This window comes from Xiphias gladius, chromosome 17, assembly GCF_016859285.1.
Source record: "Xiphias gladius isolate SHS-SW01 ecotype Sanya breed wild chromosome 17, ASM1685928v1, whole genome shotgun sequence".
NCBI classification, from domain to species: Eukaryota; Metazoa; Chordata; class Actinopteri; order Istiophoriformes; family Xiphiidae; genus Xiphias; species Xiphias gladius.
The window spans coordinates 7,580,910-7,599,258 of NC_053416.1; the positions used below are offsets into that span (position 1 = coordinate 7,580,910).

An 18,349-nucleotide genomic window follows, 5' to 3' on the forward strand; every position below is an offset into this window, starting at 1 on the left:
TTACAACAAAGCCTAATGATTCACTTCCATCGTGGTCCGACATACAACAAATGACACAACACAACATAAAGCCTTTACACGAGCCGAATCAAAATATACAGTACTGTACATACAATAGTGAAGTAACAAAGTCTACAAGCCCTTTTGGTTGTTCTGCTTCATAACTATATCCCACAATAGCTCCTGCAGAGTAAAACCTTTTGAAGTTGTATTCATTGAAGGACAAAGTAGCTTACTACTCAAGCCGGTGGTTTGCAATAAAAATCAGTCATTGGCTATGAGGAACATCAAAATATAGGATACCTGGAACATGGCTGTAGAGTCCAGTCTAAAGCCATCAGACCCTGGCTGTCTGACAAGGGACATAGCTGATGGATCATCCACTGCCAGCACAGCGTTAAAACTGATATCACCAAACACACGCGCCTGAGTCTCTGGCTGAGCCTTGTCCTGATGAGGTGTGTTAGATTGAGGGGAAAAAAAAGAAGTAAGGAAATTATTTTTGTATCGATTGTAAAATCTTATTTTGCATCCCTCTGTGTACCTAAACTGCAACATTAAAAACCCGTATATACTCACAACAATCTTGAATCTATAAAGCAGAGACGGAGAGTCAGCCAGGCAGCCAAATTCAAACTTGGTCGGATTGTACTTTGGTACATATCCGTCAGCACCAGTGCAGAGGAACACCTTCTCAATGTTACAGAAGAAAGAGTCTCCCAGGTTCTGAACAGGGTCCACCATCACACGGCCATAGATCGTATCACCTGAAAAAAGGGATGAATCACATTTATAAATACAAAGAGGACAGAATACTGGTGGTTTTGCAGGTTTTAGCCAATGAACTGCAAATCCATATCCGTTACTGCCAACCAGTGTCGACAGCATTACATTGTTATTTTTTTAGCTTTATTTTCTTCCTAGTTTCAGTTCATGTCAAGCAGCCAGTAATCAATATATTGATGAAACAAAAATGACCAAATTCCAATTTATCCAAGACCAATTTATCCTTTCAAATATGGTGATGTTTGCATATCCAGTATGTGATCTACCAGGTTTGGTTTTCAGAGAGCATATCTGTACAATTGAACGCTTTTAGGCTCGAATCTCAGAAGTCAGTTCTTTTGAATACCATGCGACTGTCTAACTTTATCTGATATTGCAAAATTGACAAAAATGATTCCATCTGTAGATAATGGGATAAAAAAACATCTACAACTACTAGTACAGTTCTTAAAATCTTCACTGCACAATTGTAAGATGACACTTTACCCTCAGAAAAGGCCACGTCACTCTCCTGACCGAAACCCATGGAGCCATCAGAAAGCCACAGGCTCCTCTTGGACAACAAGAACATCTGAGTGTTCAAACTGAATTCCACTGCAACCGGGTCGCTCACCTGAAGAGGGATGGAGATAGTTAGCAAGGGATAGCATAACGAAGAAAGAGAGAGAGCCAGTGACAGATAGAGACAGAAAAAGAAAGAAAATCTTCCTGAAACAAAGAATACCACTTTTGGATCTTAAAGTCTAAATGAAGACTGCCTTACTTGCTGGAATCTGATGTCTAGGTCGAAGGTGACTGGTTCTCTGGGACTGCAAACAGGTGGAACAGTGTACTCCATATTCTGGGCTGTTGTACAGGGGATCAGCTTCAATGTGTAGGTCCCAGAGTAGTCTCTCACCTGTGTGGAGCAGAGGGCACAGATACACAAGCCCTCAGTCTGTATTCTGTCCTCCCTGGCTGCTCAGGCCCACAGATTTACACAGCAGATGTTTCAGGTTGTGCAACGGGACAAAAGAAATCATGTAATGCGGGCATACTTACAGCGAAGTCAGAGGTGAATATCCACTGCTGGACTGGCTGGTTGTAGGTGGGCTCACTCCTCATCAAGGTGAGGTTAAAGGTCAGGCCGGGGTGGTCCACGCTCATCACCATGGATGACTTGGAGGTTCCTTGGTAACAGATTTTGAGAGGGGGAGAAGTTCACAATGGCGGACTGATTTACAACTGACAAATCAAATGCGCTGCCCTTTAAAAAAAGCAATGTATCTGTACCTTCAATGATGGTGATAATATTGAGGAATAGTAAAGCACATATAGTTGCAACAATCTGTCTGTCTCACCAGCTCTTTTTATTCTGCCTCCAGAATGAGACTCCACAAACAGACCCCTGAAACGAGCCTTGGTGCGGAAGTTTACCACCAAACGTCCCTGGTCATTGATACGCATGCTGGTCGGATACAATGCACCTGGCAAAAACACATACAGTACAAACACACTGGACTCTACAAAAGCTGTTCTTTTTTTATGTGGATGATACTGATTACGATTTATGTGAATATTGAGTCCAGAGACACAAACTATAATGTGCTCACGGTCATGGGAACTTACCCTGTAGTTCAGCCTGTGGGGGGCTGCCGATGCCATCCTTCCAGAGAATGGCCGTGTCATACACAAAAGTGAGGCGCAGCTCGGACTGCAGGTCAAAGTGCTGCCAGCCACCGGTTCCCACAGGGGAGTGGAATACATACGACACGTAAAGAGGGACGCGCAGGGTCACGTAGGACTGGACCAGGTTCAGCACCTGCAAGGACGTTTCCACCAGCGGTGAGCGAAGAACCAGCTTTCAAAATGTCTTAGAAAACAAGCAAATCTACCGAATGCAACCGTTCTTGAACTTGCATTTTGCTTCATCCTGAATCATAAGCAGTTACAACCGTAGGGTCATAATGTTCTCAAGGAGTCAGAATCATTATTGACAAGGCACACTGTTTATTACCTTGATACTGTGGTTGAAGCTAGAAACAAGGAATCCTCAGTCGGTACTGCATGACAACACTTGTATTATCCATTTAAATTAAAGGTGACAGTAGGTCAATGAGCTATAATAAGCACTGAGAAGATGTAACAGATGAACACACTGTTCTCCTCCACAAGGTGCTTGAACTCTTTCACACCTACTCAGTGTTGTCAAAGATGCATAAAAGACTTCCCGTGTTGTGCGCAAGGAACCCCAGTGGGCAGTGATGTGGGTTTGTATTGTTCTTTTCTATCTTGGTCTACTTTATTTAAGCTTACCAAGTATTTAAAAGCTTGGTAGTTCATGTTGACAATTATTGAAGCACAATCTCTCGCAATTTGGAAAAAAATCTGATCAGAATTAATATTTACTTTGATTTATAAAGCTGAAAAAAAAAAAAAAAAAAAGAAACAGTTACAGTTCCACCCAACATCTTTTCTGGGAAAAAAAAACTTATGGCACATGAAATTTTAGATGTATTTACAGAAAGTCAGCCACTAGATGTCTCTGTTCACCAACACTATTTCAACAATTTTGTGTGACTTGAAAGATTGTAACTATATGCCCACACAAGTTTGAGAAAACCCGTTTTTCTCAGAAACTGATTGAAATTGTATTACATTATCTTCATTTGAGTTGAAGGGAAAATGCGTCAACTTGGACAGTCAATTACCAAACTAAGAACTAGGCAGGACATGAACTGGCAAGAGAAACTAAGAAAAGCAATTTTGTTAGGATGTTACCGGTACAAAAAATCAAATAATCAGATGAATGTAATTCCTGGTCCCCTTATTGCCCCGCCTTCTCCAATCAACCATTCTTCATTTTTGAGTACACATATAGTAACATCCAATCTTATTTCGAAAACAACATTTCTAAAATGACACAAAGTATCGCTACATAAAGAGTCTGATATAATATCTCTGCAAGCAGAAAGAATCTCCGGCAAAGATCTCTAATTCACTACCCAATCTACCCAATACATCACAATATCTATGAAGTCTCAGTAGAGCAAGTTGCGAGATTGCTGAATTAGGAGCCGAATGCGAAGTTAAATGACTGCAAACTGAGAGACAAACTACCCTCCCCCCCAGGGTTTGAAAAAGCCATAATTTTATTTCAGCAACCTCCTGAAATAACTTATATACCGACTTGAACATAAAGCATAAATATAGCAGCTGTTCACCTTGAGGTAGGTAGGTATTTTGATCTGTATATAAATATCGTCACCTTTACTTTTCTTATGCATTCAACCCTTCATCTTAAGAAATCCATGTACTCCCAGAACAAAGGAATAAGAATAAAACACAGATCAAGCTTATTATAGCAAAAAATCTCTCTCTCTATATTTTTTTTTACATTAGTTTTGTCCTTTGTTCTTCAGAGGTAACTGAATTATCTAACTCATTCTGTGCTCTTTGATTTGTCCACCCTGGTAGAACTGCTCATTGAAAAAAAGAAAATCCAACTCAAGTGACAGTGTGACAGTGATCTCCCTTAATGAAGTGGAGGTCTTGTGGATGACGGCCATCATGTGTAACTATGTGTGCAAGCGGTTCTTGCTGTGACCGGGAACAAGTAAATTAATTTCTTATTTCTTCTCTATCTCCCTCTTTCTCTCTCACACACACACACACACACACACACACAAACACACACACACAAAACCCACACACACTCAGCAGTCTGATCAGCAACAAAAAGCTTGTAGATCAAAGGCTGAAGGAAGACAAAAGAGCAGCAGGACATGAACCGTGGAGCAGAGGTCTGTTTCCTAATGTACGATCACAAAAAGAAGCAGGAGAATACTGCAGCTCTGAGCAGTATACAACACTAACAACAACTGCAACATCTGCTGCAATGACGCAACAACAGAAAAACAGCTGCTGGAAGTTTATTAGCATCTAACTGACAGCGCCAAAATTCGACAGCAATGTCTGACTTCTCCGGTGAGCTTTAATGTCATACCAGCAGGCCGGTAAAAGAAAAACCGAGCAAAGCTGCCTAATGGGTAAGTACGATTTGCACCTTTAACCTTGACAGGATGTTGGTGTTCTCAGGATAATCCTGAACTCCAAATAAGTTCTTTCTTTCTTTCCTGATTTCACAGATTTACCGTGAGTCTAAGCGTCAATGCTCCATGTTGACAGCAGTGGTGAGCATTAGGGGAGTGACTGACACGCTGGCAGCAGTTTGTTTGAGTGCGCATATTTCTGTGTACATATGTGTGCGCACACAATAAAAGTTGCCAATCACTTCGTGGGCTACAGACCTGGCAAACACGCACACAAACACGCACTCAATGAGACGCAGGCAAACAGATATGGTGCCGTTCTGTCTGTGCGTCCCTCACATTCAGAAGGCTTTAAATAAACTGGAAATGCAGACAGAAACACACACGGGTGGACACACAAAAGCTAACAGTCAAGCAGATGTACATACAAACCCTAGATTGGAATTTATACACTGTGGACATATGTACACAGAAACACACAAAAACACACGCACACACCTGTCCATCAGTCCCTATGGTGCCTCCGCAGTCAGTGAGCAGCTCAGACATGTGGTAGTAGCTGGTGAACTCCCAGAGACAGGCTTCCAGGTTGAGGTTTCTGTAGAAGCGCAGTGTGCTGTTCCCCCGCAGAGAGCCGCTGAACTGATAGGGCACCGAGTCTCCCATGCTCTCAGGGCTACGCGTCGAGGCGGTGATGAAGCCGTGACCGGTGGTGACCTCGTTGTAGTCAAGCAAGTTGGAGCAGCGGTGGTTTCCGACCCGGGTTCCATCGGGACTGAGAGTCAGGTCAAAGTTCATCAGAGGGCGAGTGGAGATTACTGGGAGCATGCCTGCAAGGCAGAGAGAGATGATGTGATCCTGAGCGCGTCCAACCATCTTTGATACGTGAACAGAGAGAAATGATCATTTCAAACTTAGAGGGAAGAAATAGTTGAGCATAGAGGGTAAAAGTAATTAAAAGAAAAGCAGAGGAGCGTGAGAAAAGAGGAGGAAGGAAACCTGGAGGAGACGAGGCAGAAGGAAACTGATTAAAAATCAAGAAGGGAATGTTAAGTGTGTTGGAGGGCTTCTACAGTGGGGTTCGGCACAACCCAGCAAGATCTATATTCTGGCTGTCACGCTCCTGAGGATCCCCAGACGTGAATATTACACACACTACATTACACTTCACTTCATCTGTGGTACGGGACCTGCCTCCAGCTCCTACCTACCATCTATGTGAGGCATGGTGACAGTCACTTTGATGAGGTTGGGATGTTTCAGGTCGTCTGCTCCAGTATAGCGTAGCTTGGCAGAGAAAGGCTCAGCGCCAACTGTCCCCATCTTACGCGGTTGACACATTCCTTTGTATAACAGAGGAGAGAAGAGATTCTGAACACAAGGACAGACTGTGACACTTTGGACGAAACAAGACAAACTGAATCGCTATGATTGTATCTACAGCTAATTACTTATGCGATAAATCCACCTTTAGTTTTTCTTTACATTGTTATTCATACTATATTATGCCGTTCAAAACATTCTCTTATCATCCGCCTGATCTATTAGTGAGTCTGTTAGTGACTTCCATATTTCTAAGATACCTTGCGACCAGCCCGAGAGAGAGAGAGCCTGAACTTGTTGATGTCAGGATTTGCAAGTAGAGTGTGCACGGCATTAGTAAAAGCATAGCAATGAAAAAAGTGCATGTCATTTCTCTTAATTTGAGAAAAGAGTGAGGGCTCTGACTCTTCCTCAAAGCACTTTGCTTGAGGCGGCATGGGATTATGGTTCATCAAGGCTTTTGTAAGCAATGAAAATGATGTCTCTGCCTTTTCTACAATGTACTATCTCATCTAATAGTTTGCTAAATGGTCGACAAAGATTTCTTTGGTCTTTCAGTCTAAGCACATTTACTCAAGTAGTGTACTTAAGTGCAAATATGAGATACTTGTATTTAACTTGAGTATTTCCATTTCTTACCACATTATATCTCTACTCCTGTTTTTCAGAGTGAAATATTGTAGTTTTTACTTCACTGCATTTATTTGACACTTTAAGTTACTGGTTATTTTACATCTACAGCATCTTTTACACTACCTTACATTGTTGCAGACTGAACTAACTAACGGTACATAAAATCATTAAAATTAGCTCCACCCTGAACGACTACAACAGTAAAAATTCTACTTATGCATCAATACATCAGAAATAATAACCCAATAAAATTATAATTAATACTAAAACACTCATTAGTTTTGCTAATACTTATTTCCTTTAATCAAGTAACATTTTGTATGCAGGCGTTTCACTTGTAATGGAGTATTTTTACACTGAGCTAGAGGATCTGAATACGTCTCCACCACCGTTTATCATTTAACTCAGCTGAAAAACCAAGTGATAGCACAAAAATGGGATCAAAAAGCTGCACTGTCATTGCTTGTTTTCCAGTGATTTAGGTGTGTTTTTCATTTAATGAGTCTGTTATGCAGCTGTACCTTACAGTAGGTACTGAACATTCATAACGCTGAATGAGAACAAAGCCATTTGGGTTATCATTGCAACATGGGGCCAAATCCCCGTTTAATTAATTCTCTAGAAAACTGGCAACATTAGATACATAAACGGAGGTTCATTGTTCTGTCCTCACCTTCCTCCTGGCTGATAGTGACAATGGGACTGCTGAGCTCTAAACCTTCATCCCCATTAGAATTAACAGCCCTAGCAGCGCACTGGACCCTGGAGCCTGCCTGGAAGTAGACTGAGTCCAATGTGATCATCTTGGAGGAGGTAAAGAAGGTGTCAAAGTCCACCTCCCTCATGGGACTGGTGACGCCATCAGGGCCAGCTGGGGCACTGATGAGCCAGCGGTAGCGGGTCAGGGTGTTGTTGATCTGCTCACTGACACAGATAGAGCCCGTCTTGTCGTAGTCTGGGTATCTTGTGTTGCAAGCCTGGAGGATGGATAAGGAATTTAGCAGGAGTGGGCGGGTACGCAGGGACAGCAGAGCGATAGGAAAGATACAGCAGATGCCGGAGGACAAAAGGAGAGAGAGGTACAGAATATAAACGAGTAAGTGACTGTTGCCAAAGAAATGCAGATGTTTCAGTGTGTTGTGTTTTCGTACGAGTTATTAAAATTGCTTTTTTGTAATTAGTAAGATAGAGATATGGGATGGAGATGTAAGCTTTGCAGTGTTTCTGTGGATACCCTTTTAAAACTGTTGATAGCGCGCCTCCTTGTGCAGCACTCAACACTTCCGTTTTGACGAGACTACTTCATTTTGACTTCCCAGGGAAGCTCCTTCACAGCTGACCACAACACAGGGAAACAAAGACACACGCACTCACACACACACACACACACACACACACACACAAACACACACAGAGTTCCAGCCACACATAGCAGTCACCTGGGAAGCAAATGACTTAACACATCGGGAAAATCCATTTGGGTGTCCCCCTGAGCCTTTATTCAAGAGTTTAAGTGGTTCTCCTGTGTATGAAAGCACGAGAACTGTGGCCTACTAAACTGTGTAATGTGTCTTTTAAGGACAGACTGGCAAACTCTGGAGGGACAGTTTACGTTTGGCTGAAGAAAAGTATTGGGTCATGAGGGACCTCCACTCCCAGAGGATGTGGGTCCCGATTAGGTCCTGCCACCTCATTACAGAAAAAGCCTAACATACACCAAAGTTGCAGTTTGCCAGGTGTTTCTAGCGGGTACATTTTTTGTAGAGTGAGCAATTCAGTTCAATTCAATTCCAAAGATGTTTCCGAAGCCACTTGTGTCCCTGAATATCGTTTCGGTTTGACTCACTGTCACACAGATGACAGGGTAGCCGGCTGGTGGGTGGAGGTTGTCTGGCGTCCTGGCGACATTGTCATAGTGGAAGAGAGACACCACATGAGGCAAGGAGGGGAAGGTGACGTCAGCCATGCTGTTGGTCTCCTCGATGTAGACTATCGCTTTAGTTACCTGTTCCACAAAAAGAGGTTTAAGACTTATGAGAACCACTGACACAGACGCCATGGATTACTGTCAATGAGATGACTGGAGTCATCACAGAACTGGATGTGTTTACAACCTCACAGTCATGGTTGATTCTTGGCTTCTCTTTTTAATCTCTCTCTCATTTCTCTCACTCTGCCTCTCTCTCTCTCGCTCTCTGCCTTTTTTTTCTCCCGCTTGCTGTCCTTTTTTTTTCTTAGATTAATCCATTATTAATTGTGAAATGCTTTCATCACACTTTTGGCTGCTGTTGTCTGTGCTGGGACACCCTTGTAATAGAGAACCCTCATCTCAGTGGGTCTGACCTGGATAAATATGGGTCAAATCATAAAAAAGTAAAAAGTATTTTTTATCTCTTTAACATTTTCCTCAAGCTGAAATTCCATAACTGTCTGTTTGGATTTTGTGTGATTATTTTGTGATGGTTAGGCGTGAAAACGACATTCCTGACCTGAGTTTCAGCCACCATGTTTTCATCAGGCTTCAGGTGCAGAGTAAAGGCTTCTCTCATCTCTCTGACACCATCAAATAGCACCTCCACCTCCACCACATGTTCCTTATCCCCCTGTTTGAACTCAATGTCTGGGCACACACAAAACACACACGGACACACAGGAACACCAGAAAAAGCGGTTTGAAAGGTAGCTGAGTAACTGTATATACAACACACAATACAGCACAAACAGATCATCATTAAGTGTAATGCACTGGTGGTTCTGGCAAATTGAGTCTTTTTTTTTTTGGTGATGGAAATTGTCAGGGGACATCAAAGCCAAGTTTCGCCGAGTTTAGGTTTCTATTTGCATAATGCCAAAGGTGGTCCACCTCTTTGCGAGGTAAGCAATAGAGCATTGCTTCAGAAATGCGCTGCGATGAGGAAATATTCTGCAAAATGAGAAATTCAACGCTGGCTGATTCAAAACTGCTGAGAGAGGTCCACTATTTGAACGAATGTATTCACACAAATATTTCAAGCCTTGATTAAGCTGAGAAAGGTTTACTGCAATAAAAGCTGAGTGGATGGAGTGGAAGATTTCACTCTGCTGACAAAGCACAAAGAAATCTGAAATTCAATTGAAAATTACATGACTTCACTATCGAGGAAATAATCTCTCCCCATTTGGGATGAAGTTAAGTTTAATGACCCTCGCCCAAATAAATTTCTGGACCCGCTTTCATTTGCTTAAGATTTCTATAGGGAGTCTTGTTTCACACTTGTCAAAACTTCTCTAATTAGCTGCTGCAAATGCATAACAGGAATGTATCAGGATATCCGCAAGCCGGTAGGAACAAAGGTAATGAATCTTGTAAAGTTTTTGACCACTAGTGTGATGCATCTTATGCTCTAATAGCACTAATATGCCGATAAAAGGAAGGAGAAGAAGAAGAAGAAGAAGAAGAAGATGAGAGCAAGCCAACGTAAACAATGAAGACATCAAAACATAAAAAAATGTTTTTATGTTGTAGGACACCGTGTTTAACACAGGCTACAACGGTTGTTTTTGGACAAATCACTTTTACTTTTGCAAACCATGCTGGTGATTGAGATTTCTGGATGCATCCACCGGTTTCCATTCTTTCCCGATCACTTAGTAAACATTTGTGAAGATCAAGTGTGCATTGTTTGCAATTGCTAAATGCCTTTTAATTGCAGCTTGATTTGAAAAGTCTGCTCGGCCTTACCCCATTTTTATGCATTTGAAGTTTTTTAATATGATAACGTCACACTGTTCGTTTAGCTCTGAGAGCCCTAGGACGAGTTTGGTAAGGTTTACCTTGAGACACGGGGTAGTAGTCCTCTCCTGAGACAGCTGACCCGTCTTTGGTGTGAACGCGGACCACTGACACCTTTGATGTGTCACCCACTCGTACTACAGGGATCCTCACAGTTGCCATGGCGCCAGCCTCTTTTGGTTCACTAACACTGAACTTGGTTTCCAAAAAACGGATGATGGGTTCTAAGGTGCGCAGAAAGGGACAGAGATATAATAAAATCTTAGCCCATTGCTGGATTATGGACGTAAACTTTTAATGACATCTCCTTTAATTATCGCTGCTGATGACAATTGTAAATTATAACCATATATATGTAGGTATACTCTGCATTTACTCTCTGTTTCATATTCATTAGCCAGAACTCTTTAAATATCCAGACAAATAAAAAACTGGATTACCTATTTTTTATTTGACCATATATTTAATTTCTGACTTTCCTCCACCACAGTCTCCCGTCTGCCTCTCACTTACTGTCAGCTGTGTCCTTGATTTTCACCAGGGTTTCATTCAGAGCTCCCACTGATGCGCCAAACTGTGAGTTGCTCTTTGGGTTGCCTAGGATCAACCGCAGCTCTTCTCCTTCTTCGTACAGCGTGTCGTCAACTAGTGACAGAATACACAACTTCTCTGCCTCACCTAGAGTGAACAGCAAGATGTTGACGATGGGACATGTCAAAAAATTTGAGGTGGAAGGAAGGATGGAATAAGATGTACAATGATTCTTTATTTCTTTTTAGGGGATTTAACATCTTATTTTTAAAATTATTTCCCAGAATTATTTTTCCCCAGAGTTTTTGGAAGCTGTTAAAAAATATATATTGCAAAATGAAAAAGATTATCAAAAAAATACTGAAAATGACAGCACAGTAGGTAAGGAAGGTATCTGCAAGGCACTGCTGATTTTGCAAAAAAAAAGTGTGACAAATTTAATTAGAAGGGTGTCAACTCTCAAGACACGATAGTTTAAAAAAAAAGAAAGAGAGGAGAGGTTGGGTGTGATTACTGAAGTACCTGGTAAGAAAGCGATGATGGATGCATCTGTGTTTGGCCGTTCATCAAAGTCAGAGGCGACCTGTGCAGAGCCCTGACGGGTATAACAGCGAACAGTGGATTTGTGGCTGACGTCACCACTGCGGTACACTGTCACCGCGATCTGACCGTCACTCTCCTCTCCAGTGTACACCGGCTCGCGGAACTGGACCTTTGGCACTGTCAGTCAACAGGATGGGTCAGTCATCACATGTGACAAAGGCAGTAATAATGTCCCCTGTGCTGCCTGGGCTGAGTTTAACCTGACTGAAATGATTTTAAAAAGCAAATAGCATAGCTGTTGCAACAAGCTTTCTTCTGGCTGAACGTCAGCATTGAATGTGGTGAAACTATCAATACACAGTAAAAGAAAAATTGACAAATTAATTATTAAGTTGTGTTTACGGAAGGCAGCTAAATTATGGAAAAGTGTAAAGAAGTTGTCATGACAAGCTAGAAAAAACCTATTTCTAAGACATTAGTACTTTTTGAGACTTTCATATAGCTTTTTCAACACTCGGGGCAGTTACTTTCACTAATAAAAATAAATTTTATTCATGTAGCACATTTGACATGAAAAGATGCAATTAAACATTTAGATCATATAAAAGCTATGGGCTTTGTGAGGCTGTTCCTTGGCACAGCAGTGCTTTGACCTAAATGCTAGTAAACATCCCTGATGCTGGCGCCAGTATGCTAACACGCTCTGCACCTTGGTTTTGCATGTTAGCATGCTAATATTTGCTAATTTGCACTAAACAGAAAGTAAAGCCCGGGCTCATAGGAACCATAAACCACCCTAGTATTTGACAAATTGAAATTCTGATCCGATCGTGGTGTTAGATATCAATTCAAAGATCTCCAAAGTTTTACTACAATTCATCCTGATGGGGGGAATATGATTATCTGTGCAAAATTTTGTGCCAATCCATTGAGTAGATGTTGATAGTGAAAACTGCTGGTGGCAGCAGTGAAAAAAAAAGATAATCAAACTTACTAGGATTTATCTTCTGGGCGCAATGGGTACCTTTACCGAACTTCATGGAAATTCATTCAGTAATTGTCAAGACATTTCACTAGAAGCAAAAAAATGCGAACCTGCTGGTATAGATAGAGGAAAAGTCAGGGAAGCCCCCACTTTAGTCGGATTCATCCTCTCTGGCTTATGAATGTCTGTACAAACCATCCAGACCAACTGACAGACTGACAAGCTGACATTGCCTTCCTTAGAGCGATACCGCTAGAACGGCTACAAAACAATAAATACTGTGGGTGAGAAAGATTCTAGGTAAAAGATAATCAAATCACTTACAGTCAGACACCGAGTCATTGATGAACACTGTAGCCTTCGCAGGCTCTCCCAAGATGCCGTGCACTGGCATACGTAAGACCAGCTCAAAGCTCTCAGTCCCCTCCAGCTGTGGCTGTCCTAGGTCATCCAGAATGGTGACCTTGAACGTCTGCATGCTGACACCCGGGGCAAAGTCCAGGTTATGACTGATGCCCACGTAGTCGATACCGGCTGGAGGAAGGACAGAGAGCGGGATGAAAGGTCGGACAAAATTACAATGATAATCAGTCACAAGCAACACTTGCTCGGCTGTATGAGCTTACCCTCAGCAGAGACAGGCTCGGCCTTGCGAGAGCGGACGGTGACTGTGCCGGTCTTGGACAGATCAGTTCCCGTCCTCCACACTTTGACCTCCACATGTCCATCACTCTCATCTACGTGATACTCTAACTCTCCAAAGTAAAACACTGGAGCTGGGGAGCAGAGAAAGCAAAAAGGAAATAATTATTTAACAGTACTTAGTAACTGTTTATAATCTTGTTTGTTCTACTCTACAGGTTCATAATTTCCCTGTTGTTCCGACTTGTGATCCTGTCCTTATTGTTTGCTGATGCAATTTTACTGTGTTTGACATCCTGCCATGAACTTCCAGACTGTTTGACATATAAAATACTTACATACATATTAAAGCTTTTTTGATCAGTGCGTATTTGGGCACAGGTGAACTGGCCTTTTTAGTGCTCTGCCAGTTGTCCAATGTTGCTCTGACACGTAGCTTGAACTCAGTATCAATACCTTTTTACTGGCCTTCAACCTCATACGACCCAGCTTTGTAGCTGCAGATTTGCAATTTTGTTACTTTGCTTTTTGTTCAGTATTAGTGTCACCTCTCTTCTCTTCTTATGCATGCACCTGTGGTAACATTAGACCTGTCAGCAGCCACCCGCACTCTGACATGATTCATTTGTAAAGACAGCAGCCGGACACAGAGGTCCAACAGCGACAGCCCATTAGTCTGAAGTTAAACTGCAGGGAAGCGTGACCTTTCAACCTTTCTTGGCCTCTTATCCAACCTCATTGTTATCATTCTTCGGAAAAAAACCACTAAGTATTTTCAACCAAAAAAAAGATGAAGGTAGCACTGAAAAACAAAATGCGCGCGCATGTGTGTTCATATGTCTGTGTGTGTGTGTGTGTGTGTTTCTCTTTCTCTGAATGTGGTATAGTGAGATGGCGAGACAGAGAGAAAGCGTCTCCCTAGATTGCTCAAAGGCTTGTTTGAACTGGCATTGTTTCCTGAAGCAGCAAAGTGGTGGCAGTCCAATGTGTATTTGACAGCTTCATCTCTTGCAAAGCCCCCCTGTCAAGTCTAAATAACTGACAGAATAAAAGTTCTTCTGTCTCCATTTTAAGCTGCCACTCTTTCTCACTCAACTCTTTTCTTATATTCTGGCATACAATCCCAAAATAGCATGTGTAATATCATTTTTTTGTGTCATGATCAAACACTTCAGCGGTCCAGAGGATTTTATTTTCCTGAATATTACTTTACTGATATATTAACTTTCTTTTTTTTTTTAAATATACTTTAACTGGGCCAGATAACAAAAGCTAAGCATAGTGTACATAATGAAGGGACTGAGGGAAATTACTGCAGTTACATTTTGACTCTCGACTTGATAATATCTGGTGAGTATCATACATCAAGTGCAGCATTTCCATCTAAAGACTTGTTTCCTCAGTGCATCTGTCTTTCTCTTGTACCTTTTCCTCCCACACAGTCAGCTTCACCTCACAGTGGCAGCGCTGGCTTGTAATGCAAATAGAATTTATGTATTTACACAGTGGCAGAGTGAAAGAGGAATAACAGATTGTGTAGGTGGGTTAAAAACATCTGACCAAATACCAAGGTAAACAGTGTGGGGGCTGGTAAAGGTGAGGTTTTTTTTTGTTTTTGTTTTTGGATGATTATTACTGTTAAATTAATGCATGCCTCGACAATAATACCGGAAACATGTCGCCTATCCGTATACATTAGACGTAAGCAATCTGGCACACATGCCTTTTATGCTCCGAGAGGAAGCTTCTGCTCGAGTGCTACATGCATGTCGGCATTCACACATGTCCCGACCGTGCCCGGGACGACAAATTCTTGACACTGTGAGAGGGAGTTGAGTGACGACTGATGAGTGAGAGCTGCATCCTCTCTCCCCTCCGGGGCCGCGCCTGTGGTTTAGCACCCTGAAGTGTGTGTGAGGGCTGGGGGAGGCGTAAAACCAAATTGGGATAATTACTGTGTGTGTGGGTGTCTGTAGCCATTTGTGTGTCACTGCACCTTTGAATACCGTTTATAGAGCATTCTCAGCTGTCTGCTAAGGAGGGGCCCCTGCTTTTGGAAGATCTTACGAGTTTTCCTGTAAATATTACCCTGGAACTTAAGGTGCTTCTCATTCATACATGTAAGGGATCACGCAATGGTTAAAAAAATCTTGTTTATGTTCTTGTTTTCTGACTTTTCTCTAATATTTACTTTTTGTTGTTAAATAGTTGACAGTTCTACCTTCTCAGGCCTTTAAAAACGAATAAAATGAAATACAACTGATTGGCTTGACTGTTCACAGCTTTTTTTCTTTTCATTTTAAATTCCACATTTATGTTTTGTGTAACAAGAGGCCTTATTAAGGGAGAAGACAAAGGAATTGTCAGAGAAGCGGCTTACCACAATTTGCCACTTGTTTGCTAATTGAGGACATATGGTGAAAGATGACATGTATGTAAAATAGAAAAATTTGTAATTACAATGTTTTGGTGTAAGAAAGGAATGTGCTGCTCTATAAAGACGATAGGCAAAACAAAATCCCTCCAATTCTAAGTCTGCCACAATCTCCCTCCTAAAAGTGAAAAAGTAACCCCGCTTTTTTTTTTTTTTTACGGCAAGGGAATAACGTATAAACTAGTGAGCAATTCTGCTATTTTGGGACTGTAGTCAACAGTAAAGCTGCCTTAACATTGATATGAAGGACCGGGTATCCAAGAAGTACTCTGAGCTAATCTACGATTCCACAAGCTCAGCTGTGGCCATATGTACCCGACTCAGAGAGCCTGAGTGTCCTCTCTCCTTGGTGGGGTACAAGGAGATGACAACATCCACTTTGAGTCGGAGTGTGCAGTCATGCGGAGCGCAACACGCAGGGAGACAGGTACTGTGGAGTTTAATCTGATAAAGCACTAAATCTAGCAGACACCCCTGGGCCTTTTTTTTTTTTTTTTTTTTTCCAGCCAATGTGAGAGGAAAGACTGTATGTGTGAGAGAGAGGAGGGAGAGAGAGAGAGAGTGGGGGTAGAGAGAACAGCAGAGTGAACTTGACTTTGACCTGGGGGAAGGAAAAACGGGGCTAGAGAGAGCGCTAGCATTCACACTCAGAAGTGCTCAAATGCTTTTCCTCACCACTTACCTTTGGTGCCGAATTTGAGGTCTAACATTGACTTGGTGCGTGCAGAGGCAGGAACCTATAGGCACACACGCGCAGCAGCCATGTACACGAGTAAACACAGAGCGCTGTAACTCTTGTTTCGCTGCGTTCCTTGGCGAGTTGAGGTTGAACTAAAGTGAAGGAGGCTTCAGTTTGACTGCCTGGGTGCAGGTATTAGAGCACTGGCAGACGGTGGATTAGCCTCTGGGAGGCTAAAAATGACAAATCATCTCTCACTGGAGTCGGGCTTTCACAAACACATTTCCATTCCTTTGAACTCGGAACCACGGCTGAAGTCTTCTGACAATTTACTAACAATCAGACAAGTGTCTCATGGTTTCTTGTTAACCAGCCCCCAGATGCCGCAACGCACCAATATTCAATTAGGCACAATTGTTTGTATCCCTAAATGAGTTCTCAGTTGTAATTATTTATTGTTTTATTTATCCCAGTCTGCAGTCTGGCAATAGCATGACAGGTCCTCTCCGACACTATTCTTTCTGATTCAAACTATGACAAAATGAAAGAGTTACTAAAGAGGAAGACTGATAGACTTCTCAAATGGAAATAGTCATCAACAAGTAAATGTGCTTTTAGGCTGAAGAAACCATAGTAATCTGTTGGATACATTATGTGATGCAATATTATGGTGTATTGTCTATTTAAAGCACTATTTCCACCCTGATGAAAAACCTGCAAGGTCAAAAATCAAACGGCATTTTAGCCAATTTTCCGACTAAATAAAGGCTTTTACCATAACTCCTCTGCCTCCTCTGCCTTAGAGTGCCCGAAGAACGTTTTCTTTTCTTTCCTCCATAGTTATTTAAGATGACAGCTAAATGTAGACGCTCATTTCCTCTACAGAATACGATGAATAATAAGGTCAGTGTCTACTCAATAAGGTAAGAGAACACTCAAATAAAAAGGGTGAAGAAATAAATTGCAGTGAGCATTGTAGCAAGTAAAGACAAGCCATTTATACTTTGTTGGACTAGTTGTACTGTAGGTCAATTACACTTTCTCATTTATTTGTTGGTGGATCTTCCTCACAACTCATCTTAGTGTCACTTGGACTTAACTAACAGGAACCCAGGGTCATTTTTAACATTTGCGTTTGTCTCGTTAGATGCCACATCGACAGGTGAGCTTATGAGACTTTACGATGACAGCCGCAGTGTCCATAAGCACAGGGAATACTTCCTTCACGCTATCTATATGGCTGTGATGATGTAAAGTCAACCCCTTTGTTACGTTGCTAGGATTTGACCCCCCCAACCCCCACCCCCCCACCCCATCTCTAGCAAGAAAAAAGTATGACTTTCACTGTAACAATCTATAACATGACATTTAACAAAAACCTTGAGCAGAGACACTCAATCTCTCCAAGTCTATAAAGTAAATCAATACAGAATAGTGAGATGGTGGAGACTGGAATAGGTATTTCCCAGCAGCCTGTCTGTCCCGAGATAAACCTCCAACGCATTTCTCTGCCTCTCAGAAGATGCAATCTACTTTGTCCTTATGATGCTGTAACACGATGAAAGCAGACCAGGGATGTGTGTGATCATGTGGTCCCACTGGGCTCCTGTGAGAGTCTTGACTGTAATTAAAAACTGTCTGAATGACCAAGAGACGGGAGTTTTATTCCATCTGTCTCCTGCGGGTGCGGGGTCTATGTCAGGGTCTTTTCAGCACTCCTGTCCTACATGTCTCAACACCCAGTAAATCTGAAAACAAGCTTAATTAAGTGAACGTCTTTGACATAAAGGCTCGGGTGACAATTCAAAAAATCTGTGAGTTCACACCCACAAACTCTCTTTATATGCGACTGCGCGTCTGCACATATGCAAGTGTTGTTTAACCTTAAAGCCATACACATACACACACCAAGCAGAAATAAATCACATCTTCTCAGTCTCTCTTTGGAGACACAATGCCTTTTCCAAAGTTCACTACAACGTCTCATCCG

The 18,349-nt window shown here is 42.0% G+C and overlaps 1 protein-coding gene across 4 annotated transcripts in view; it reads right to left on the reverse strand.

Moving 5' to 3' along the window:
• frem2a (FRAS1 related extracellular matrix 2a) overlaps positions 1 to 18,349 on the reverse strand; it is a 56,250-nt gene that overhangs the window by 3,131 nt on the left and 34,770 nt on the right. The window contains exons 7-23 of one of the 4 annotated variants that reach the window (XM_040150657.1): positions 13,231 to 13,380; positions 12,929 to 13,138; positions 11,599 to 11,796; positions 11,059 to 11,223; positions 10,587 to 10,769; positions 9,263 to 9,393; positions 8,620 to 8,778; positions 7,447 to 7,750; positions 6,029 to 6,160; positions 5,316 to 5,647; positions 2,395 to 2,587; positions 2,145 to 2,252; positions 1,828 to 1,955; positions 1,550 to 1,684; positions 1,273 to 1,399; positions 580 to 767; positions 304 to 450 (exon numbers count right to left, since the gene is read on the reverse strand). In XM_040150657.1, the coding sequence (XP_040006591.1) occupies positions 304 to 450; positions 580 to 767; positions 1,273 to 1,399; positions 1,550 to 1,684; positions 1,828 to 1,955; positions 2,145 to 2,252; positions 2,395 to 2,587; positions 5,316 to 5,647; positions 6,029 to 6,160; positions 7,447 to 7,750; positions 8,620 to 8,778; positions 9,263 to 9,393; positions 10,587 to 10,769; positions 11,059 to 11,223; positions 11,599 to 11,796; positions 12,929 to 13,138; positions 13,231 to 13,380 (2,990 nt within the window). Of the gene's footprint in view, positions 1 to 303; positions 451 to 579; positions 768 to 1,272; positions 1,400 to 1,549; positions 1,685 to 1,827; positions 1,956 to 2,126; positions 2,282 to 2,390; positions 2,588 to 5,315; positions 5,648 to 6,028; positions 6,161 to 7,446; positions 7,751 to 8,619; positions 8,779 to 9,262; positions 9,394 to 10,586; positions 10,770 to 11,058; positions 11,224 to 11,598; positions 11,797 to 12,928; positions 13,139 to 13,230; positions 13,381 to 18,349 lie in introns of all 4 variants that reach the window. The other 3 variants (XM_040150658.1, XM_040150655.1, XM_040150656.1) reach the window with 3 other exon arrangements.